Source organism: Hyla sarda, chromosome 1 (assembly GCF_029499605.1).
Source record: "Hyla sarda isolate aHylSar1 chromosome 1, aHylSar1.hap1, whole genome shotgun sequence".
Classification (NCBI taxonomy): Eukaryota; Metazoa; Chordata; class Amphibia; order Anura; family Hylidae; genus Hyla; species Hyla sarda.
Genome location: NC_079189.1, coordinates 568,957,295 through 568,983,874, shown reverse-complemented (window position 1 = coordinate 568,983,874; position 26,580 = coordinate 568,957,295). Strand labels below are relative to the sequence as shown.

Here is a 26,580-nt window from a genome sequence, read left to right as displayed (position 1 = left end):
ATACTGCATTGTGTATAGCGTGATGTAAATGCATGTACTTGAATACGCAGTATATTATTGGATTACATCATCTACTATATTGTTTGATAAACATACAGTATATATCCTATAGCACCATAATATACTGCATGCATTGTATATAATACTTGTTACATTGTGTATAGTGTAATGTAAATGCCTGTACTCTAATATGCAGAATATTATTGGATTACATAATATGCATTGTGATAATTAGACTACATCATATATACATACTAGCTGAGTACCCGGCATTGCCCGTTTTTTTCCTTCCTCATCCTTGTTGGGGAGGAAAATAAACAAAGGAGGAAGCTTTTGACTTCATATCCCGTCCTCATATATTGTTGTCATATCCCGTCCTCCTATCCCGACCTCTAGAGATGAGCGAACTTACAGTAAATTCGATTCGTCACAAACTTCTTGGCGCAGTAACTGATGACTTATCCTGCATAAAAATTATTTCAGCTTTCAGGTGCTCCCGTGGGCTGGAAAAGGTGGATACAGTCCTAGGAGACTCTTTCCTAGGACTGTATCCACCTTTTCAAGCCCACCGGAGCACCTGAAAGCTGAACTCATTTATCCAGGATAAGTCATCAACTGCTGAGCCGAGAAGTTCGTGACGAATGGAATTTATTGTAAGTTCGCTCATCTCTACCGACCTCCTATCCCGACCTCCTATCCCGTCCTCCTATGCCGACCATCCCGACCTCCTATCCCGACCTCCTATCCCGACCCCTAATATGTGTACCAGGTATTGAAATATCTACAGCCGTACAGAAGTTATGTGAGAACATACATTTCCCATTGATTTGCATGGGACTTTAAACAAAAACCCTGAACCTCACAAATGGGGGTAGTTAAAGGTTAAATTAACTATCCTATATTTTAAGTGGACATATAAGTAACATGTGACCAAGTATTATCAAAATATCTCCAGCCGTTTGGAAGTTATGCAGTAACATATATTTCCCATTGACTTGTATGGGACTTTAAACATAAGCCCCGCCCTTGGCAAATGGGGTTGAGTAAGGGTTAAATTACCTATCCTATCTTTGTTGTTGACATATAAGTAACATGTGTGCCAAGTTTCTTGTTTTATGGAACACACACACACACACATACATACATACACACATTGGGGGAAATTTATCAAAGGATTTAGACTGTTTTTTCCTGTCTAAATTTGTCTCACAGAAAGTCGCAGTCTAAATATGTGCGACTTTTCTGCGACTTTTGCTGTAGAGGATTTTTAGAACATGATGCATTCTAGTCTATTTTAGACGGAAATGCATTGGAAAATGCATTGGTGCTGAATTTATCAAGTGCGACTTTTGTGCGACAAGTCGCATCTGCCCAAAATACGCTGAAATGTCAGACCATGCTGGAGCAGGTCTAAATGCAGTTTAAGCTGTAGACCCTGAAGTCTGAGCACAGAATCTATCAAGGGCTGTGAGACCTTTGATAAATTAGAAGCACAATAGACAGGAGACTACCACATACGCTGGATATATATATATATATATATATATATATATATATATATATATATATGTACACATACACATTGTGTGATACACATACAGTATATATATTGAATAGCATTATAATATATAGCATTTTGCATAGTGTGATGTAAATGCATGTACTTGAATATACAGATTATTATTGGATTACATCATCTACTATACTGTGTGTTAAATAAACATACAGTACATTTCAAATAGCACCATAACATATTGCATTGTGTAATACTTTTGGCATTGTGTATAGTGTGATGTAAATGCATGTACTTGAATATGCATTATATTATTGCATTACATGATATACTATCATTTGTGTTAAATATACAGTATATAGGGTATAGCACTATATATAATACTGACTGCTATTATATGGCAGTACAATCTTCAGCTTACAGACTGGCACTGAATGCTGGGGCTAGTAGTCCGACCTACAATATACGCCCCAGTCATGGACGACTTTATCCTAAAACAGTGTGATATCACCTCCTACCTGACCACGGAATAGAATAGCGCCCAAAACTCCAGTAACTTTCCAAAACTTTCAGGCCTGAGAGGTATTGTCATTGTCGTGTTGATAAGCTCCTTGGCCCGGGGCCAGCACCCAGCAGGCAGGAAGCCCCATAAATAACAGACCATCAATGACAATATTCACTTTATTCACTTACAGGAGAGCCAGAGAGACCTTTTAAGATTCCTTTCACGCACTACGTAGCGATGGAGAATTCCACCTCGCTGCCAAGTTTTATGCTGCTCGGGTAGAGCCGGGTCACATGGCAGACTTTTCGCACCAAATCTACAACAATGCATTGTTGTGTCCAGGAGAGGTGGGGATGAAACGTGCTGCAAAGAATGTGTGTTTTGTTCGAAACGCTATTTATCACCCCTAGATTCATAAAGTGACATATCTAGGGTATATATGAGATGGAAATCCCTGAAAATGACAAGATACTGTAAAGTCCCATTCCATTTTATGATCATTAACATTGTTCTAATTCCAGGGCTTCAGAACTACAAAGGGCAAAGTCAAAACTCTAAATCAAATGTAATCTAATGCCTCAGGATAAAACACAGTTTATTTATTTATTTTCTGACAGAAAGTTTTTTAATGCTCTCGGCGATGCCCCCTAGTGAGTAATACCTGTGAAAAGGCAGATGGTAAGCAGTACATACTATCCGCATTGTTCTGTCAAATTACAATGTGCAAAGTTGATGAGGAACAAATTCAAAAGTGACAACCAATGTGACTGTACTTACTATGACTACCAGAGGGGAAGACACCGGTGACAATGTATCTGTAAGTAAAACAGACAGAATTATTGAACCATAGCTGAAAAATTCTGATTTGAATATGTAAAGACTTATGTGATTTGACTTGTTATGTATTGTTTTCGGTAAAAATCCTTTTTAGGGTGCGTTCACACTGCGTAAATCTCGCTGAATCTCCACTCGAGGAAATTAGCAAGCGGAGATTCAGCCTGGCAGCCGCAGACGGAATTCTTTGGCGGTAGGACTGCGCCGTCACCATTGAAGGCTATGCAGAGCTCTCTGAATTCTGCTCAAAGAATGAACATGTTCATTCTTAGCACGGAACAATTTCAGCAGCAGGATTGTTCGCCGCTGAAATTGCTCAGTGTGAATGGGTCTCGCGGAAGACCCATTCACAATAATGTTAAAAGTAAGAGTGTGTAATTCCGTGGAAATTCTGTAGTGTGAATGCACCCTTAAGCAGAACTATAAAACAGTTACAGTATATGGACAAAAACACTTTTCTTGTATTGCCCTTCTCAGATTCTGAGACAATAATATAACTACTATAATACTGCCCCCTATGTACAAGAATATAACTACTGTAATATCTCCCCTCATGTATATATTACAGAACTACTATAATACTGCTCCTATGTACAAGAATATAACTACCATAATACTGCCTCCTATGTACAAGAATATAACTACTATAATACTGCCCCCTATGTACAAGAATATAACTACTATATTACTGCCTCCTATGAACAAGGATATAACTACCATAATACTGTTCCTATGTACAAGAATATAAATAAATATATATATATATATATATATATATATATATATATATATATATACATACATACATACACACACACACACTATAATACTGCTCCTATATACAAGAATATAACTACTATAATACTTTTCCTATATACAGAATATAACTACTATAATACTTCCCCTATGTACAATAATATAACTACTATAGTACTGCTCCTATGTACAAGAATATAACTACTATAATATTGCCCCATGTACAAGAATATAACTACTATAATACTGCCCCCTATGTACAAGAATATAACTACTGTAATACTGCTCATTTGTACAATAATATAACTACTATATTACTGCCTCCTATGAACAAGGATATAACTACCATAATACTGTTCCTATGTACAAGAATATATATATATATATATATATATATATATATATATATATATATATACATACACACACACACTCTATAATACTGCTCCTATATACAAGAATATAACTACTATAATACTTTTCCTATATACAGAATATAACTACTATAATACTTCCCCTATGTACAATAATATAACTACCATAATACTGCTCCTATGTACAAGAATATAACTACTATAATATTGCCCCTATGTACAAGAATATAACTACTATAATACTGTACCATATGTACAAGAATAAAACTACTATAATACTTTCCCTATATACAGAATATAACTACTATAATACTACCCCTATGTACAATAATATAACTACCATAATACTGTTCCTATGTACAAGAATATATCTACTATAATAGTGCCTACAATGTGCTTGAATGTAACTACTATAATAGTGCTCCTATATACAAGAATATAACTACCATAATACTGCTCCTATGTACAATAATATAACTACTATAATATTGCCCCTATGTACAAGAATATAACTACTATAATACTGCTCCTATGTACAAGAATATAAATACTATAATATTGCCCCTATGTACAAGAATATAACTACTATAATACTGTACCATATGTACAAGAATATAACTACTATAATACTTTCCCTATATACAGAATATAACTACTATAATACTACCCCTATGTACAATAATATAACTACCATAATACTGTTCCTATGTACAAGAATATATCTACTATAATACTGCCTACAATGTGCTTGAATGTAACTACTATAATACTGCTCCTATATACAAGAATATAACTACCATAATACTGCTCCTATGTACAAGAATATAACTACTATAATACTGCTCCTATGTACAACAACTACTATAATTCTGCATCCTATGCACAAGAATGTAACTACTATAATACTGCCTCCTATGTACAAGAATGTAACTACTAAAATACTGTACCATATGTACAACAATAAAACTACTATAATAAAGCACCTACAGATGGCCCATTAGATTTAGTATGGACTGCTGGTACATGTAGTTCAAAATCTATAGGTGAAACAACAGGCTTCACATTAGGGTCACTGGTACTTTGGTGCTGTTTCCACACATGTAGTGATGTCCTCCTGGTCTTTGTCCATGGCACCGGTCCTGAGCACAGGTTACAGATGACCGCTACCATACAGTTATCCTTTACTTGGCCAAGTTGTCCACATAGGGAGCACTTTACACGAGAACAGTTGATTGCGAGGTGGCAGCCCCCACATCTATGGCACAGACAGGGCTGACCAGAGTAATAACATATCCCCTCGCTATGAGCCCAGGTAAAAGGAGTGCAGCAGGTGTCTGCTCATATTCTGTGGTGGCCCGGTACCGTATTACATTACGTACCTAGTGTAGAGGTCCCCAAAGTCAGAGTAACTACGCTCAGGCAGGGTCCCTCAGGTGGGACTGCCTCTAGTCAACTCTTCTTAAGTCTAATTATCTAATGTTAATATATATATATATATATATATATATATATATATATATATATATATTTCATAATAATATATATAGGATAATGTATAGTACTTACCTTATCTACCCCCGCTAAAGCTAGCATGACTACTGGACCGCAACTAATCCCCTAAATCCAGTGGAACAGCACATCGGCACATAATGCTTAAAGACTCTAAATTGCTAAAGTCCCAACCGTTGTCAATCTCCAAAGAAAGCACTTGTATGCATAGAGATTGTTCCGTTATTGAAGCTTGCAGAAAACTTTCAGTAAAAGTTATACCTGTTTTCAGAAAACTTTCCGGTTGTGGACATTCTATTATTCTCTACCTCCCTATCGCTCTTGGGAAGGGTGGCGATAGGACAAGCATTACTGAGGAGCCCTCACCCTGGCGTCACGAATAGCAAGGGTTAACAAGCATCCTTTAACTATCGCACAGCTACACTCCACATACCCTACATTCCCCAGGCTAAGACATAGCTTTTTGGCGTCACAAACAGGATACGGGTGTGTGTCTCCAGCTTTTGCCACCAAGTAAAGTGTACTCCCCCGGAATAAAAGACTGTACCCATGTGTTACGGAGCACCATATAACTGTGCGGAAGATTGCATATGGTGCTGCGTGCAGAGAGCACACGTGAAAAGTAAGGGGGGAGACAAAAATGTTATTGTTGCAGAAATGTGTAAAGTGAGATGTCAATGTATGCTACGATCCTCTGGTCAGGTCAGCAATGCAAGAGTTAACCCGCTGCCGGAAAAGCGCACGAAGAAAGCCTGCACTGCGCCGCGACGTGTCTCTGGGCGTGGCTATCAAGTGAGTGTATCGCAGCCGAAAGGGAACTTAAAGTCACAGTTGTTGATTCTGGGAGGACAGAAAGTCGAGGCTGCACCGATGACCATCCTTCCGGCCAGCAGCCATTTTGGCGAAGCCCATTATAAAAAGGAGCCCTGCACAGCGACCTCTTCAGTCTGCACAAAGGAGAGCCGGAAGGTACAGACATAGCAGCGTTCCACGTGACATGCGCACCAAGATGGCACCGGAGCAGCCCAGCTGTTCCATGATCTTGTCGACTGTTTGCAGCGTTTGTCATTGGATGAAGAGGGGGCCTGCAATCTTCCCCCACTGCCCAATGACGACGACGACGAATGGCAGGATACCCCTCCGGGGGACACAGCAGGGACACCTAGAACTCCATCACCGGAGAGATTGTCCCCTCACCACCGGACCTGGGGTTCGTGAGCTGAGATCCCGACGGAGGAATCCTCAGTAAGCACACCATCAGAGGTGGCCTTCTCTTCCTCCACCAGCCCTGAGCCAGAAGTACCCCTGTCCGCTTTGCAGAGTGCACGACCGCGCTCCTCAAAATTGCCCCAATGGGTCTTTGGGGATGAACCGCGCTCAAAAATAATAAACCACACAATGTTAGAAATTTTTTTACAAAAACGAATTCAATATATGTGTAAGCGCATCTGTCTCCAAAAGATCAGATCACCAAAGGACTTTTTTCGCCCAAAATGATGAAGCAGAGTTAATCCCTGTCCGTATTTTTATTTATTTTTTTCATTAAAAAATCACACGCAACAAGCGTTCCGTTGTGTAATGATTAGCATTCTGGAAAATTCTATTTTATTACTGATAAAATTATAAGTAAATAAAAAAATAAAAAAAAACACTACCCAAGAGTGTTTAATTACCCCATACGTTGCACCAGGAGCAGTAAAGAGTAGGCCTCAGCAGTACTCCCTACCTTTGCACGATGAATTGCGAGATCGAGCAATACCAGGTGTACTATGCCCTCTGATTTCCGGGGCCGCAGGCGCGCTCCACTGAACGGATTAGCATGTCTATCTTTCATTGACCGGTGCTGGTAACCCGCTAACTCCCGGAAAGGTAAGCTGCCGCGAAGCAGGTGGTCTCCCCCGGGCACGTTTGGCTCCAGAATTTCTACTACTGCCACACCACGCTGACTGCCAACCGTGCTACCGCCTTGCTGACTCAAGGGCAAACTGCAACTGTCTTCTCCCGATGATGAACCACCCTTCTCCTGAGATCGAGCAATAACAGGTGAGTTATGCCCTCAGATGTCCGAGGCCGCAGGCGCGCTCCACTGAACGGATTAGGGTGTGTCCATCTTTTTTTGTAGAACCCGCAATCCAAAAATTTTAAATTCCCAGACCCAGGCCCCACCTCTGCAGCATCAGGGACCCATTTATTGCCTGAAGGACACAGCCTGGAGTTGGTTAATGCACCAGTACACACAGGGCTTCACAATCCGCCCCAAAATCAACAAAATTGTATAATTTTTTTTTCTTTTTTAATTTACAACTTTGTGTAAGCACAAGCGCATATCCAACATTTCAGAAGACTCTATAAGGCAGGACGGTGGACCACCCAAAGACTTTCTTCTAAAAAATAATGAACCAAACAATTGTTGAATAAAAAAAAAAAATATATTGAAATTCCTAGACCCAGGCCCCACCTCAGCTGCATCAGTAACCCATAGATTGCCTGAAAGAAACAGCCTGGAGTTGGCTGATGCACGAGTACACACCCGGGCTTCACAATCCACCCCAAAAAATGCAATTTTTTTTTAAATTGTCTGACAAAATACCTTTTTGTTAAAACAAGCGCATATACAGCAGTTCAGAAGACTCTATAATGCAGGACGGTGGACAACTCAAAGACATTTTTCTTTAATATAATAAACCACACAATATGTAAAACATTTTTAAATAATTGAAATTCCAAGACTAAGGCCCCACCTCTGCTGCATCAGTAACCCATATATTGCCTAACGGACACAGACTGGAGTTGACTGATGCACGAGTACACACTACACACCGGGCTTCACAATCCACCCCAAAAATCCGCAAAATTTTATAGAAATTGTCTGACAAAATACCTTTTTTAAAAAAAAAAACAAAAAAAACAAGCGCATATACAGCAGTTCAGAAGACTCTTCTCAAAAATAATAAACCACACAATGTTTGAAATTTGGTTAAAAAAAGTAAGTGCATCTGTCTCCAAAAAAATCAGATGGTAAAAGGATTCTAATCGCCAAAAATGATTAAGCAGAGTTAATCCTTCTCCATCTATTTTTTTTTTCATTAAAAAATCACACGCAACAAGCGTTCCATTGTGTAACGGTTAGCATTCTGAAAAATTCAATTTTATCACAGATAAAATTACCAGTAAATTTAACAATAACACTACCCAAGAGTGTTTAATTACCCCATACATTGCACCAGAAGCAGTCAGGAGTAGGCCTCAGCAGTACCCAAGAGGCTTTAATAACCCCTTACCTTGCCCGATCAATTGCGAGATCGAGCAATAACAGGTGTGTTATGGCCTCAGATGTCCTAGGCCGCACTAGCGCTCCACTGGATGGATTAGCGTCTCTCTATCTTTCAAGGACAGGTGCGTGGTGCACGCTGAAACCAGTTCGTGATAGGGATCTGTGATTGCAATTATTTAATCTTAAAACGAGGAATTACCAGTAAGTGAGGGTCATAAGCTGGCGTTTATTAAGTCCCTGCCCTTTGTACACACCGCCCATCACTATAAGTGATTGGATTAGTTAGTGAGTTGGTTAGTGAGGTCATCGGATCGGCCCAGGCGGGGTAGGAGAAGGCCCTGGCAGAGTGCCGAGAATTTAACGATCATTGTTGAAATTTGCATTAAGCATGTATTTAGCTACTGCTAAACATCCAAAAATGTAAGGCCCAAGGCCAGAGGCACCACGGAGGCAAGTAGTTCCAGAAAGACACAGAATGAGTCTGGAGCATGCATTTGTAGTGGACAAACGAGTTCGCCTTGGGGTGACTATGGCCCCGGCCGCACTAAACACCCGCTCTGATGGCACACTACTGGCCGGGCAGGACAGCTTTTCCAGGGCAAACTCCGCTAGTTGCGGCCATAAATCGAGTTTGGCTGCCCAGAAGTCCAGCGGATCTTCAACGGTTGTTGGCAGGGTCATGTCGAGGTAGGCCACCACCTGCTGGTTCAGGTCCTGCTCCATGTCCACCTGCTGCTGATGAGCAGCTTCACTATGCGGCTGAAGGAAGCTACTCATCAGCGACTGTAGACTCAGGCTGCTGCTGATTAAGCCGGTTCTGCTCCTGCCACCCTTCCCCTCCCCAGCAGCCATGGTAGTGGAAGGTGAGCGCAGAGGGTCCCCCCCCCCCCCCCCCCCGAGTCAGACCTGTGAGTGGATGGACCATGTGGCCTCGGCCAACCGACTACGTAGAAGCTCCCTGAAGTAGGTCAGTTTGTCCTCCCTCTCAGTGGGTGTAAAAAAGGCCCCCATTCTGGGCCGGTAGCGAGGGTCTAATAAGGTGGAGATCCAGAAGTCATTGCGCTGACGAATTTTGACAATTCTGGGGTCACTAAGCAAGCAACTCAGCATACATCGTGCCACTTGTGACAGTGACTCGCTGGGACTACCTGCCTCCATCTCCACTGCATACTGCCACGGTGTGTCTGGGTCCTCTGTCTCGCCTCCCTCGTAATAACCCTCCAGCTCCTCTGGCTGCTCCTGCTCCTCCTCTCCAATGACCAGAAACACTGGCCATCTCATCCACCGTAAACTGTGCTCCGCTCTGCCCCTCATCATCCTCCTCCAGTTCATCCCCCACAGGACTCATGTAGCCTTCTGATGTAGGCACAACATCTCCATTGCTGTGACCAGCCATGTTTTCAATCATTTTTTGGAGTAAATGTAGGAGTGGAATTACGTCGTTCATGGTGTAATTCGAGCGACTAACAAAAAATGTGGCTTCCTCAAAGGGCCTCAGCAAACGGCAGGTGTCACGTATGAGCTGCCACTCGTTCACATTGAAGTTACACAGGGGAGTACAGTGGTCCCTCAACATACGATGGTAATTCGTTCCAAACGACCCATCGTTTGTCGAATCCATCATATGTTGAGGGATCCGTGCAATGTAAAGTATAGGACGCTGTACTCACATGTCCCCGTCGCTCCGGACCAGGTCCTCACCGCTCCCTATGCTGTCCAAGGGGCTCCCGATGCTGTCCCGCTGCTCCAGTGTCTTCTTCGCGATCCTCCGGTGTATTGCGCATCTTCTGCAGGGTCCGGGCCTCGCTTTCTGGTGACGTTATTACGCTGCTGCGCCGGCGCGTTGTGCGTAGTGACGTAATAACGACGCCGGAAAGCAAGGCCCGGACCCTGGAGAAGATGCGCAAGACACCGGAGGATCACGAAGTGGACCCGGAGCAGCGGGAATAGGTAAGCGAACCTGCCAGGGATGCTTAAATTGCTATCCGACAGCAGCTTAAGCATTTTGCCCTGTCGAATAGCAGTTAATGCGATGGCCCCGACATATAAAAGCATCGTATGTCGATGCTGACATCGACATGCGATGGCCTCTGAGAGGCCATCGTATGTCGATTTTATCATATGTCGGGGCCATCGTAGGTCGGGGGTTACTGTACTCCTATCTGCTTGTATCATCCAAAAATCCGTGATGGCTTTTCTTTGTTCGTATAGTCTGTCCAACATATGGAGGGTGGAATTCCAACATGTGGCAACGTCACAAATAAAACTATGCTGTGGGATACCGTTCTGACGCTGCAGCTCAAGCAAAGTGTGCTTGACGGTGTACGAGTGGCTGAAGTGCATGCACAGTTTCCTTGCCATTGTCAGGACATCTTGCAAATGGGGTGAAGACTTGATGAACTTCTTGACAACCAGATTCAACACGTGTGCCATGCAAGGCGAATGTTTCACACTTCCTTGTCGCAGCGCGGCCATAATGTTCTTCCCATTGTCGGTCACCATGGTTCCCATTTCCTGATTTCGTGGAGTAAGCCATACTCTGACTTCAGCAGTTCCTCCCCTGTGTGACTCAGTTCGCCAAGGCAAACCATGTGAAGGACGGCTTGACACCGCTGTGCCCTACACACGTGGTACGATGAAGGGCCACCGAGATTTGGATGTGCAGTGGAGACCGAGGACACGGGGAGGAGGAGGAGGTGCACACTGTAAAAGGACAAACTGCCTGGGAGCGAGAGCGTGGAGGAGGAAGCGGTGTGACCTGTCCAAGTTGCTGTTGTGGCTTTGCAGGAACAACATTTACCCAGTGGGCCGTAAAAGACATGTATTGTCCCTGCCCGTAGTGCCGAGATTGGGACCCTGGCCACGCTTCACTTTCTGCCGACAGATTTTGCATGTGACTACGCTAAGGTCCTCCGGATTCTTTATGAAGAACAACCACACCGAAGAGTAGCTGATTTTCCCATCCGCAGTCCGCACTATTTCACTCCTATTGGCGCCGTCTTTAGGAACCCCTGTTCCACTACCTCCCTGAATTGTAGCTTGCCGCAAAGCAGGTGGTCTCCCCCTGGCACGTTTGGCTCCTGAATTTCCACTACTGCCAACACCCCACTGATTGCCAACCGTGTTACTGCCTTGCTGCCTCATAGACAAAGAGCAAATCTCTTCTCCTGATGATGATGAAGCCCCGGCTTCTGCACCCGGCTCCCAATTGCGATCGGCTTCATCATCATCAAAAGATGTGTGCATGTTACTGATGTCCTCCTCGTGTTCCACAACAGTGTCTGCCTCAGGACCCTGAACAATTGAAACACCGCCTCCCACGTCACTCTCCACATCACTACTTGGCCGCCTTGCGGAGCAAGCGACGCATGTCTCCTCACATTCTTGGCTGCCCATTAGCTGCTGACTGTCCTCTATTACATCGTCCTCACTAAATAGTGGAGTTGAACCCAAAGCATGAGATACTTCTTTGGGAGAGGGAACAGCATAGCACTGAATTTAGCACCGAGACAGAAATACAGGTACTAAACTGTACACTACTTGGTTGTATGTATGCCCTTTGCAATGATGAGTGAAAAATGGTAAAAAGGCACTAAAGTCCACACTAATATGACTTATTTCTGAACAGCAGCAGGACCCAACTGGGCAGCACCACCAAAAAAAACTCAATTGGGCTGAAAAATGAGGAGATAAGATGCTTCAGAAAGTTCAGGCAGCTTGGAGATCTGTATGAGGCAGCTGACAGCTATCTGCCCCTCTCTGCTGCAATGCTCAATAACGTGAATAGGAGTTTTAGCTATCAATGATCCTTCTCAGAGTAACAGCACAGCACTCTGCACTCCTGTCTTTCCCTAATGCTGATGTGACTAGCAATTGCAGTGTAACGCTGTGGTATGAGCTATTCACACACACACACACACTTCCCGTCCTCTCCATCTGAGTGCATAGATGAAATGAAGAGAGGCAAGATGGCCGCCGATTATATAGGGGCTGTGACATCACAGGGGTCAGTGAACACTGATAGGCTGCATCTCACATGTGGTTCAGGGTCAGCCCACCTACCTTCATTCCCGTCGCTGTTTCCTGCCCTCCCATAATCCCCTGCCCCATGTACTCACATGTGGATCCACCATCTTAGCTCTACAATAGCCTGGAACGCTGTAAAATGGAGTTTAATGAAGCGATTCGTGCGATAGAATCGCAGCGATATTCGTATTCGTTGCAAATCAAATTTTTCATGAAATTCGTAACGAATTCAGGTTCATCAAGTTCGATTCGCTCATCTCTAACCGCAACTAATCCCCTAAATCCAGTGGAACAGTGCATAATACCTAAAGACTCTAAATTGCTAAAGTCCCAACCATTGTCAATCTCCAAAGAAAGCACTTGTATGCATAGAGACTGTTCCGTTATTGAAGCTTGCAGAAAACCTTCAGTAAAAGTTATGCCGGTTTTCAGAAAACTCTCCGGTTGTGGACATTCTTTTATTCTCTACCTCCCTATCGCGCTTGGGAAGGGTGGCGATAGGACAAGCATTACTGAGGAGCCCTCACCCTGGCATGACGAATAGCAAGGGTTAACAAGCACCCTTTAACTACCGCACAGCTACACTCCCCATACCCTACATCCCCCCAGGCTATCACAATTCTGTTGCAGGAGCTGGATCTTTACAGTGTATCCTCCATTCCATATATCCTCCTCATCATAGATCTTCTCTGGTTCACTCTTCCCCTCACACTGTCTGCTCAGCCATCAGATTCACCCCCTCATACTGGAATACGAAGGTGACTCTCACTACCTGGGGCTTACACAGCTGGATCACCTGTAGGTTCTCCCACATCTTATATCCTATATTGTCATTATAAATGTTCCAGAATAAGTCCAGACTGCATAGGAGCTTAACCCCTTAAGGACCCAGGGCTTATGGGTACGTACTGGCTGCCTGGTAGTTAAGGACCCAGGGCCTACCTGTATTTTGGGAATTTCAGTCCCTGTCGCACGCCGGACGGGGACCAGACCGGGGTGACTGCTGATATGTATCAGCAGGCATCCCGTGCAAATGCCCAGGAGGTCCTGAACCCCCCATGTCGGCGATCGCCGCAAATCACCGGTCAATTCAGACCAATTTGCTGTGTTTCCGAGTCAATCGGGTCTCTGGGGACCCAGAAAAAAAGTGTGAATGGGGTTGTCCGAGCGAACGGGCCGTCAGGGGTCTCCTATCTTTCCCTGGTCCGGCGGGGGTCCCATCAGGAGCGGCGAGGGTCCCGGCGGCAGCAGCAGCGGTGATGGTCCCGGTGGTAGGATACAGCAGGAGGTAAGGCCTGTTCACCTTCTGCTGTTGCTTAGCAATAACTCTCAGCATGCACAGCCAAAGGGCATGCTGGGAGTTGTAGTTTTGCAACATCTGGAGTTCCAACTACAACTCCCAGCATGCCCTTTGGTAGTCTGTGCATGCTGTGGGTTGTAGTTATGCAACAGCTGGAGGCACATTTTTTCTATGTAAAATTGTGCATACAGCTGTTACATAACTACAACTCCCAGCATGCCCTTCGACTGTCAATGCATGCTGAGTGTTGCAGTTTTGCAACAGCTGGAGACACATCGGTTGTGAAACAGAGTTTGTGTCCTAACTCAGGGTTTCGCAACCAGTGTGCCTCCAGCTGTGTCAAAAATACAACTCCCAGCATGCACTGAGAGACTGTACATGCTGGAATTCTAGTTCTGCAACAGCTGGAGGCACACTGGTTGCAAAACACTGAGTTAAGTAACAAACACTCAGTGTTTCGCAACCATTGTGCCTCCAGCTGTTGCATAACTGCAACTCCCAGCATGTAAGGTCTGTCAGTGCATGCTGGGAGTTGTAGTTTTGCAACAGCTGGAGGTTTGCCCCCCCTCCCCATGTGAATGTATAGGGTACATTTACACAGGCGGGTTTACAGTGAGTTTTCTGCTGCAAGTTTGAGATGCGGCAAATTTTCCGCCGCAGCTCAAACTCCTGGTGAGAAACTCACTGTAAACCCCACCATGTGAATGTACCCTAAAAACACTAAAAAACTACACTACACAAAATAAAAAGTAAAACACTACATATACATACTGTATACCCCCTATACAGACACCCCCCCCCCCCCCCCCAATAAAAAACGTCTTGTATGGCAGGGTTTCCAAAACGTAGCCTCCAGCTGTTGAAAAACAACAACTTATGCTGGGAGTTTTGCAACAGCTGGAGACACCCTGTTTGGGAAACACTGCCGTAGGGTATTTTGATGGCGGATGCAAATCCCCAAAATAGGCCTCAAATGAACATGGCTCTCTCACTTTGGAGCCCTGTTATATTTCAAGGAAATAGTTTAGGGCCACATATGGGGTATTTCCTTACTTGGGAGAAATTGCATTACAAATGTTGTGTTTTTTTTTTCTCCTTTTACCCCTTATGAAAAGGTAAAGTTGGGGTCCACACCAGCATGTTAGTGTAAATTGTTTTTTATTTTTTACACTTACATGTTGGTTTTTCCCCATACTTTTCACAAGCGGTAAAAGGAAAAAAGACCCCCAAAATTTGTTACGCAATTTCTCCTAAATACGGAAATACCCCATATGTGGGCGTAAAATGTACTGCGGGTGCACAACAAGGCTCAGGAGTGAGAGCGCAGAATGTACATTGGAAGCCTAAATTCGTGATTTGCACAGGGGTGGCTGATTTTACAGCGGTTCTGACATAAATGCAAAACAATAAATACCCACATGTGGCCCCATTTTGGAAACTACACCCCTCACGGAATGTAACAAGGGCTATAATGAACCTTAATTCCCCACAGGTGTTTGACGAATTTTCATTAAAGTTGGATGTGAAAATGGAAATAAAAATGTTTTCACAAAAATGCGGGTGTTGCCCTAAATTTTTCATTTTCACAAGGGAGAATAGGAAAAAAAGCCCCCCAAAATTTGTAACCCCATTTCTTCTGAGTAAGAACATACCCCGTATGTGGATGTAAAGTGCTCTGCGGAAGCACTGCAATGCTCAGAATAGAAGGCACGCTATTGGGATTTTGGAAAGAGAATGTGTCCGAAATTGAAGGCCATGTGTGTGTACAAAGCCCCAATAGTGCCAGAAAAATGGACCCCCGCCCCACGCAGTGGCGTAGCTATAGAGGTCGCAAAGGTCGCCATCGCGACTGGGCCCCTTACCACTGTACTATACTATTGCCGCACTTCGGGCCCTCAGGCAAAGCCCGAGATCCTGGGCCTGAAGGGGAGGCTTGTCGCCACGGACGCTGCGGCATCGGCGCTGCCAGTACCAGGCCCAGCTCTAGCCTCAAACCCCCTGCCCCTCCCCCGCCGAGGTCGAAGGGGAGGCTTGTGGCAGTGGCGCTGCCTGTACCAGGCGCGGCGCTAGCCTCAACCCCCCCCCTTCCCCCTTCTACCACAACTCCTAAGCAGAGATGTACACTCCCCTCCTCCCCTCACCGTATGCAGACACGCTCCTAATGCCTGCAGCAACGGCCTACGAGTGAGTGAGCGCAGAGGAGGGACCGGATCACCAGCAGGTCTCCTCGCAGAACTTCATGGCGGCCGCAGGTGAGTGAGGAGGGGTTAATTTAATTTTGGGTCTGGAGGAGCGGCGGGAGTGGCCAGGTGGTCGGGTTGCTGGAGCTTAATTCTGGGTCCGGAGAGGAGGATGGGGAAGGAGGTGGGGGGGGGGGGGGGGGGTCGGTGTTGATTTCGGGTCCGGAGGCAGAGTATGTATGGTGTATGTATGATGTGTGTGTATGTACTGTATGTATGGTGTATGTATGATGTGTGTGTATGTACTGTATGGTGTATGTATGATGTGTGTGTATGTACTGTATGTATGGTGTATGTATGATGTGTGTGTATGTACTGTATGTATGGTGTATGTATGATGTGTGTGTATGTACTGTATGTATGGTGTATGTATGATGTGTGTGTATGTACTGTATGTATGATGTGTGTGTATGTACTGTATGTATGGTGTGTGTATGTACTGTATGTATGGTGTGTGTATGATGTGTGTGCATGTACTGTATGTATGGTGTATGTATGATGTGTGTGTATACTGTATGTATGGTGTGTGTATACTGTATGTATGGTGTATGAATGATGTGTGTGTATGAATGATGTGTGTAAGCAACATGTATGTATGTATTATGTGTGGAGATGTATTATGCGGGGGGATCTGGAGGTGTATCCTCATACATAGGATGAGGATCTACTGACAAAGTGAGAACCTATGATGTCCGGGTGTCAGACTCTGCAGAGAAGATGGAGCTGGAAGAAGTCCTGACGTCTGGACCAGATGGAGAAGAAAAGAAAAGACAACAGAGAAGACGTCACTCAGGTCACTGATATTGTGTATTCTCCTGACTGTCCTATCAGAGCTGTAGTCACTTGTTAGTTCTGTAGTGATGATATGTGACGATGTACCCTAATCTGTGGCTCTCCAGCTATTGCAAAACTACAACTCCTATAATGCCTTAGGCTCTCCAGACATGATGGGAGTTATAGCTTTACAACAGCTGGAGAGCAACTGGAACCAAGGTGATAGGTGGGGGTCCCAACAGTTGGACCCCCAATAGAAAAATGGGCTGCTTATTCTTAAATGCCTGGGCCTATGTTTTGTCTGTCTGGTCCTGCCTGTTAGTCACTTATATAGTTGTGTATTCTCCTGACTGTGTCTCATCAGTGCTGTAGTCACTGATATCTTTGAGTAAGGGGTCTCCCGGGATTGGGGAAGCGGGTCGTCAGGTAATAGGGGGGCCCTGGGCAAATTTTTGCACCAGGGCCCTGTGGTTTCAAGCTACTCCCCTGCACCCACGTGATCCCATTTTGGAAATGACATCCCTCACAGAATGTAATAAGGGGTACAGTGAGTATTTATACCTCACAGGTGTCTGACAGATCTTTGGAACAGTGGTCCGTGAAAATTAAAAATTAAATTTTTCATTTGCACAGCCCACTGTTCCAAAGATCTGTCAAACGCCAGTGGGGTGTAAATGCTCACTGCACCCCTTATTAAATTCTGTGAGGCATGTAGTTTCCAAAATGGGGTCACGTGTGTGTGTGGGGGGGGGTCCATTGTTCTGGCACTATGGGGGCTTTGTACACAGACATATGGCCTTCTATTACAATCAAATTCTCTCTCCAAAAGTTCAATGGCACTCTTTCTCTTCTGAGCATTGTAGTTCGCCTGCAGAAAACTGAACATCCATATAGGGGGTATTTCCATACTCCGAAGAAATGGGGTTACAATTTTTTGGAGAGTTTTACTCCTATTAGCCCTTGTGAAAATGAAAAAAATTGGGGTAACACCAGCATTTTAGCAAAAAATAAATAAAATTATTTTTCATTTTCACGTCCAACTTTAGCCGTAATTTGTCAAACACCTCTGGGGTGTTATGGCTCACTGTACCCCTTGTTACGTTCCTTGAGGGGTGTAGTTTCCAAAATATTGTGCCATTTGTTTTTGTTTTTTTGCTGTTCTGGCACCATAGGGGCTTCCTAAATGTGACATGCCCCCCAAAAACCATTTCAGCTAAATTTTTGGGGGGGTTACAAATTTTATGGGGCATTTTCCCCTATTACCACTTGTAAAAATGTTAAATTTGGGGGAAAACTAGCATTTTAGTGAAAAAATTTTTATATAATTTACACATCAAACTTTAACAAAAATTCTTCAAACACCTGTGGGGTGTTAAAGCTCATTGTACCCCTTGTTATGTTCCTTGAGGGGTGTAGTTTCCAAAATAGTATGCCATGTGGGGGGGGGGGGGGGTTGCTGTTCTGGAACCATAGGGCCTTCCTAAATGTGACATGCCCCCCAAAAACCATTTCAGAAAAACTCACTCTCCAAAGTGCCACTGTCGCTCCTTACCTTCTGAGCCCACTAGTGCACCTGACGAACGCTTGACATACACATGAGATATTTCCTTACTCGAAAGAAATTGGGTTACACATTTTAGGAAGATTTCTCTTCTTTTACCCCTTGTAAAAATTCAAAAATTGGGTCTACAAGAACATGCTAGTGTAAAAAATGAATATTTTGAATTTTCTCCTTCAATTTGCTGCTATTCCTGTGAAACACCTAAAGGGTTAACAAACTTTATGAAGGTCATTTTGAATACTTTGAGGGGTGCAGTTTTTATAATGGGGCCATTATATTGAAAATTTTGTGAAAAATTGGAAAATTGCTGCTGAACTTTGAAGCCTTCTGGTGTCTTCCAAAAGTAAAAACATGTCAGCTTTAGGATAAAAACATTAAGTAGACATATTGTATATGTGAATCAATATATAATTTATTTGGAATATCCATTTTCCTTATAACCAGAGAGCTTCAAAGTAAAAAAATACTAAATTTTTTCATAACATTTTGGAATTTTTCACCAAGAAATGATGTAAGTATCGACAACATTTTACCACTAACATAAAGTGGAATATGTCATGAAAAAACTCTCTCTGAATAAGAATGAAAGATAAAAGCATCCCAGAGTTATTAATGCTTGAAGTGACAGTGGTCAGATGTACAAAAAATGGCCGAGTCCTACACTGAAAATTGGCTGGGTCCTTAAGGGGTTAATGGGGTATTCCAGGAAAAAAAACTTTTTTTTATATCAACTGACTCCAGAAAGATAAACAGATTTGTAAATTACTTCTATTAAAAAATCTTCCAACAATTATTAGCTGCTGAAGTAGAGTTGATCTTTTCTGTCTGGCAACAGTGCTCTCTGCTGACATCTCTGCTTGTCTTGGGAACTGCACAGAGTAGAAGAGGTTTGCTATGGGATATATGACACCCCTTTAAGGCTAAATTCAGACTACTGAATCTCCGGGCAGAAAATTTCCGCCCGGAGATTCCGAGTTCCGCCTGCGCCGACTGAATAGTCGGCGCTAGGACAGCGCGGACACTGCAGTCTCCTATAGACTGCTATGTGTTCTGCTAGGATTTCCGCCTGAAGAAAGAGCAACCCCTTTCTTAAGGAGGAAATTTTCTATCGGATTTTTCATCCGGATTTTCCGCTTCACAAATTCCGAAGAGTGAATTTGTGAACGGAAAACCATTCACTACACTATGCATTATAGTAAGCGGAATTTCTGCCGCAAATTTCAAAGCGAAAATTCCGGCGGAAATTCCGTAGTCTGAACCTAGCCTAAAGCTTAGGTCATAGATCCGACTGGAGGGGATATGGATCAGGATGAACACCTAAGATGCCTCAAACCGCATGAACGGGCAAATGAACGGGACAAATAGTGCATGCACTAATTCTCTCGTTACTATCGCCCGTCACAGAATAATGGCCGTTATTAATAATGGGCGATAACGGGTTAAAATGGCTATTAGAAAATCCCATCATAGTCTATGGGATGTTTCTAACAGCCGTTAGTGATTTTGCACCGATCGTATAACTGCCGATTTCCTTACCGGTGTTCATAACGGAAGTGTTTTTATAGTGTGAAAGGGGCCTTAGCTGATCCTGTGACATTGGAGAACAGTCTCCTGTACTGAAGTCTGTCAGCAGGGGGCGCAGTCCTTGGGATCTCCTCAGCTGCACCTGGATGAACTGCAGATCCTGCACCTGTGTGTGCTCCAAAGCTCTGCACCCTGCTCTCCATTCACTGACATTGGACAACTCTGCACTCCATTCACTGACATTGGACAACTCTGCACTCCATTCACTGACATTGTGGACAGATCTGATCTGCACCCTGCTCAGTCCTGTCTACCTGGTGCTCTGTCGGGTCTCACACAGCACTGAAGCGATCGGATTGGTTGCTATGGGCAACGCAGCAACTTTTCCTCTGGACAGGTTTTGATAAATCTCCCCCAATGTCAATACCTGAGGCACTTTCTGGCACATATTAGAGTACACAATACTTAACCCCTCGTTGGCTGGCACACAGTCCTCTGCAGCATCATCAGCATGTATGTATCTGCACCTCCATGTCTTACAGCTTCTCCCTGCTCCACAATGTCACTATCAATGCCTGTTTCCAATGGTTTCTCTTCTCTGCACGCTCAGGGCTCTGGTCTCCCTCTTTTTCTCTGTCCCCTACACTTTGGGCAAAGAGTTAATGTCCCCCTCCAGCCTCTCCTGCAGTATGGTGCGCTCCCTCATACAGCCTCTCACACTTCATCAGATTTATTTTAGGATCAGTCTCTTTCTAAATTTCATTGCTTAACTTGTAAACCTCAATTCCTGACTTAAATAAAGTTTTCTTTGTCACGTTTGTGCTCAATTTAGTAACATTTCAAGATTTAGACCACTCACCATCCTCCATCTCCAGATCCTCAATTTCACCAGCTCCATGCTGCAAGCTGCGCTCCAGACCTTGGTCTCTCCCAGGATCCTCTGCCCAGATTTCCTCCCTTCCTCCTGGGTCAGAAGCCATGCCTCCTCCCCACAGGGAACTCACCAGCAGACGTCTATCCTCTCCTATGAATAAGAATTGAACTACCTTAATACTGCCCCCTATGTAAAAGAATGGAACTACTATAATACTGCTCCTATGTACAAGAATATAACTACTATAATACTGCCCCCTATGTACAAGAATATAACTACTATAATACTGCTTTTATGTACAAGAATATAACCATTATAATACTGCTCCTATATACAAGAATATAACTACTATAATACTGCCTCATATGTACAAGAATATAACTACTATAACACTGCCTCCTATGTAGAAGAATATAACTACTATAATACGGTTCCTATGTACAAGAATGGAACTACTATAATACTGCTCCTATGTACAAGAATATAACTACTATAATACTGCCTCCTATGTACCAGAATATAACTACTGTAATACTTCCCGCTATGTACAAGAATATAACTACTATAATACTGCTCCTATGTACAAGAATATAACTACTATAATACTGTCTCCTATATACAAGAATATAACTACTATAATACTGTCTCCTATATACAAGAATATAACTACTATAATACTGCCTCCTATATACAAGAATATAACTACTATAATACTGTCTCCTATATACAAGAATATAACTACTATAATACTGCCTCCTATATACAAGAATATAACTACTATAATACTGCTCCTATGTACAAGAATATAACTACTATAACACTGCTCCTATGTACAAGAATATAACTATTATAATACTGCTCCTATATACAAGAATATAACTACTATAATACTGTCTCCTATGTACAAGAATATAACTACTATAATACTGCTCCTATGTACAAGAATAAAACTATTATAATACTGCTCCTATGTACAAGAATATAACTACTATAATACTGCTCCTATGTACAAGAATATAACTACTATAACACTGCTCCTATGTACAAGAATATAACTATTATAATACTGCTCCTATATACAAGAATATAACTACTATAATACTGTCTCCTATGTACAAGAATATAACTACTATAATACTGCTCCTATGTACAAGAATAAAACTATTATAATACTGCTCCTATGTACAAGAATATAACTACTATAATACTGCTCCTATGTACAAGAATATAACTACTATAACACTGCTCCTATGTACAAGAATATAACTATTATAATACTGCTCCTATATACAAGAATATAACTACTATAATACTGCTCCTATGTACAAGAATATAACTACTATAATACTGCCTCCTATGTAGAAGAATACAGCCGTGTCGGAAATTCCGTAAAGTGAATAAAGTATTGGGCTATGTCCACACGATGGAAATTCTGTGATTCAGCTCAAATTCCGTTCTGCAAAGCTTGCTGTGGAGAATTTGAGGGGAATTTCCGTGTGCTCAAAAATGCAAAGCCCCATTGAGTTCAATTGAAATTCCACAGTGAGAACATGACCAATGAGCACTACAGAGATTCAGAGAGGAATGTCCTAGCACAATCAGCGCCGGAAATCAAAGTCTCATAAATGTGGCTTTTTTACATGGAAACAGTCTATAGATAGCAAGCACGGCACTGCATCCCCATACAATATAGAGCAGGGGTCCTCAAACTACGGCCCACGGGCCACATGCGGCCCGCGGAGCGCATTTACCTGGCCCGCCGGGTGTTTTTGCCTTAGGACATCCCTGTGTTCCGAAAGATGCTTTCGGAACACAAGGATGCCTCTGAAGTCCCTGCGGCCCGCGTTTACTTTAAAAACGCGGGGACCGCCGGGAGCAGGCGCATGCAGCGACGTCACTGACGTCCCATGCGTGCTCCCATGGCAACCGAGCGTGGAGCAGATGAGAAGAAGCAAGGACGTGCGCGTTGGTAGTAGGTAAGTGTTTACCAGCGGCGCGTCCCTTCGGTGTTCTCACCACCGATCCTCCGGTCCTGCTATGGCCGGAGCGGTGGTCGGAACACTGAAATGGGGCAGTACACAGGCATACAGCCTCCAGCCATACTTTATGGCTGGAGGCTGTATGCCTGTGGGGGAACATACGTAATTTGGGGGACTATACTGCCAGCCGAATGTGGGGGAACATACCGCACCTAATGTGGGGGAACATACTGCACCTAATGTGGGGGAACATACTGCACCTAATGTGGGGGAGCATACTGCACCTAATGTGGGGGAACATGCTGCACCTAATGTGGGGGAACATACTGCACCTAATGTGGGGGAACATACTGCACCTAATGTGGGGTAACATACTGCACCTAATGTGGGGTAACATACTGCACCTAATGTGGGGTAACATACTGCACCTAATGTGGGGGACTATACTGCACATAATGTGGGGGAACATACTGCCAGCCTAATGTGGGGGACTATATTGCACCTAATGTGGGGGAACATAGTGCAAGCCTAATGTGGGGGACTATATTGCACCTAATGTGGGGGAACATACTGCACCTAATGTGGGGAACTATACTGCACCTAATGTGGGGGACTATATTGCAGCTAATGTGGGGGAACTATGCTGCACCTAATGTGGGGGGCTATATTACACCTAATGTGGGGGAACATACTGCAAGCCTAATGTGGGGGACTATATTGTATTGCACCTAATGTGGGGGAACATACTGCACCTAATATGGGGAAGTATACTGCACCTAATGTGGGGGACTATACTGCACCTAATGTGGGGGACTATACTGCACCTAATGTGGGGGAACTATACTGCACCTAATGTGGGGGAACTATACTGCACCTAATGTGGGGGACTATATTGCACCTAATGTGGGGGGAACATACTGCAAGAATAATGTGGGGGACTATATTGCACCTAATGTGGGGGAACATACTGCAAGCCTAATGTGGGGGACTATATTGCACCTAATGTGGGGGACTATATTGCACCTAATGTGGGGGACTATATTGCACCTAATGTGGGGGACTATATTGCACCTAATGTGGGGGAACTATACTGCCAGCCTAATGTGGGGGACTATATTGCACCTAATGTGGGGGACTATACTGCCAGCCTAATGTGGGGGACCATATTGCACCTAATGTGGGGGAACATACTGCCAACGTAATGTGGGGGACTATATTGCACCTAATGTGGGGGAACTATACTGCACCTAATGTGGGGGAACATACTGCAAGCCTAATGTGGGGGACTATATTGCACCTAATGTGGGGGAACTATACTGCCAGCCTAATGTGGGGGAATATATTGCACCTAATGTGGAGGGGACATATTGCCAACGTAATGTGGGGGACTATATTGCACCTAATGTGGGGGAACTATACTGCACCTAATGTGGGGGAACTATACTGCCAGCCTAATGTGGGGGACTATATTGCACCTAATGTGGGGGACTATACTGCCAGCCTAATGTGGGGGACCATATTGCACCTAATGTGGGGGGAACATACTGCCAACGTAATGTGGGGGACTATATTGCACCTAATGTGGGGGAACTATACTGCACCTAATGTGGGGGAACATACTGCAAGCCTAATGTGGGGGACTATATTGCACCTAATGTGGGGGACTATATTGCACCTAATGTGGGGGACTATATTGCACCTAATGTGGGGGACTATATTGCACCTAATGTGGGGGAACTATACTGCCAGCCTAATGTGGGGGACTATATTGCACCTAATGTGGGGGACTATACTGCCAGCCTAATGTGGGGGACCATATTGCACCTAATGTGGGGGAACATACTGCCAACGTAATGTGGGGGACTATATTGCACCTAATGTGGGGGAACTATACTGCACCTAATGTGGGGGAACATACTGCAAGCCTAATGTGGGGGACTATATTGCACCTAATGTGGGGGAACTATACTGCCAGCCTAATGTGGGGGACTATATTGCACCTAATGTGGAGGGGACATATTGCCAACGTAATGTGGGGGACTATATTGCACCTAATGTGGGGGAACTATACTGCACCTAATGTGGGGGAACTATACTGCCAGCCTAATGTGGGGGACTATATTGCACCTAATGTGGGGGACTATACTGCCAGCCTAATGTGGGGGACCATATTGCACCTAATGTGGGGGAACATACTGCCAACGTAATGTGGGGGACTATATTGCACCTAATGTGGGGGAACTATACTGCACCTAATGTGGGGGAACATACTGCAAGCCTAATGTGGGGGGACTATATTGCACCTAATGTGGGGGAACTATACTGCCAGCCTAATGTGGGGGACTATATTGCACCTAATGTGGAGGGGACATATTGCCAACGTAATGTGGGGGACTATATTGCACCTAATGTGGGGGAACTATACTGCACCTAATGTGGGGAACTATACAGCACCTAATGTGGGGGAACTATACTGCCAGCCTAATGTGGGGGACTATATTGCACCTAATGTGGGGGAACATACTGCCAGCCTAATGTGGGGGACTATATTGCACCTAATGTGGGGGAACTATACTGCACCTAATGTGGGGGAACTACAATCTAATGTGGGTGAACTATACTGCACCTAATGTGGGGGAACTATACAGCACCTAATGTGGGGGGGGAACTACAACCTAATGTGGGTGAACTATATTGCACCTAATGTGGGGGAACTATACTGCACCTAATGTGGGGGGGAACTACAACCTAATGTGGGTGAACTATACTGCACCTAATGTGGGGGGGGGGGACTACAACCTAATGTAGGGGAACTACTACCTAATGTGGGGGAACTATACTGCCAACCTAATATGGGGGAAGTATACTGCACCTAATGTGGGGGAATTGTACTGCACCTAATGTGGGGGAACTGTACTGCCAACCCTAATGTGGGGGAACTGTACTGCACCTAATGTGGGGGGATCTATACTGCCAACCAATGTGGGGGGAACTGTGTTGTATACTTAAAGTGGTAGTCCACTAATAGGATATATAAGTGTTCATAGGAATTTATTCATGTTTTGTTATCTATAGTCCGGCCCTCCAACGGTCTGAGGGACCGTGAACTGGCCCCCCGTTTAAAAAGTTTGAGGACCCCTGATATAGAGCAATAGGCACTATGGAAGGTATAGACTTGTAATTGCTGAAGGTGGTGCTCTGATAACAAGTAGTGAAGATACACGTGTTGAAGAAGCAGAAAAAATCGGCAACTCACCGCAATCAGCTCATAAATCTTCTTTTATTGCATATTCACCATACTCACAAATTTACAAGGGAAGAGGGTTGTGGGGGGACACAGGATGGCGACCAAGCTCCGTTTCTCATGGTGATCGTGCTTCCTCCGGCCAGAGGAAGCACGATCACCGTGCACAACGGAGCTTGGTCGCCATCCTGTGTCCCCCCCACAACCCTCTTCCCTTGTAAATTTGTGAGTTTGCAATAAAAGAAGATTTATGAGCTGATTGCGGTGAGTTGCCGATTTTTTCTGCTTCTTCA

The 26,580-nt window shown here is 44.0% G+C and overlaps 1 protein-coding gene across 7 annotated transcripts in view; it reads right to left on the bottom strand.

The window, feature by feature from the left end:
- The window catches only part of SLC14A1 (solute carrier family 14 member 1 (Kidd blood group)), a 239,188-nt gene that overhangs the window by 58,229 nt on the left and 154,379 nt on the right, over nucleotides 1-26,580 (bottom strand). For 3 of the 7 annotated variants that reach the window (XM_056543101.1, XM_056543111.1, XM_056543094.1), the window contains exons 2-3: nucleotides 21,050-21,214; nucleotides 2,796-2,833 (exon numbers count right to left, since the gene is read on the bottom strand). In XM_056543101.1, coding sequence (XP_056399076.1) covers nucleotides 2,796-2,833; nucleotides 21,050-21,170 — 159 coding nt within the window. In that variant the 5' untranslated portion in view covers nucleotides 21,171-21,214. The other 4 variants (XM_056543155.1, XM_056543128.1, XM_056543175.1 and 1 more) reach the window with 4 other exon arrangements.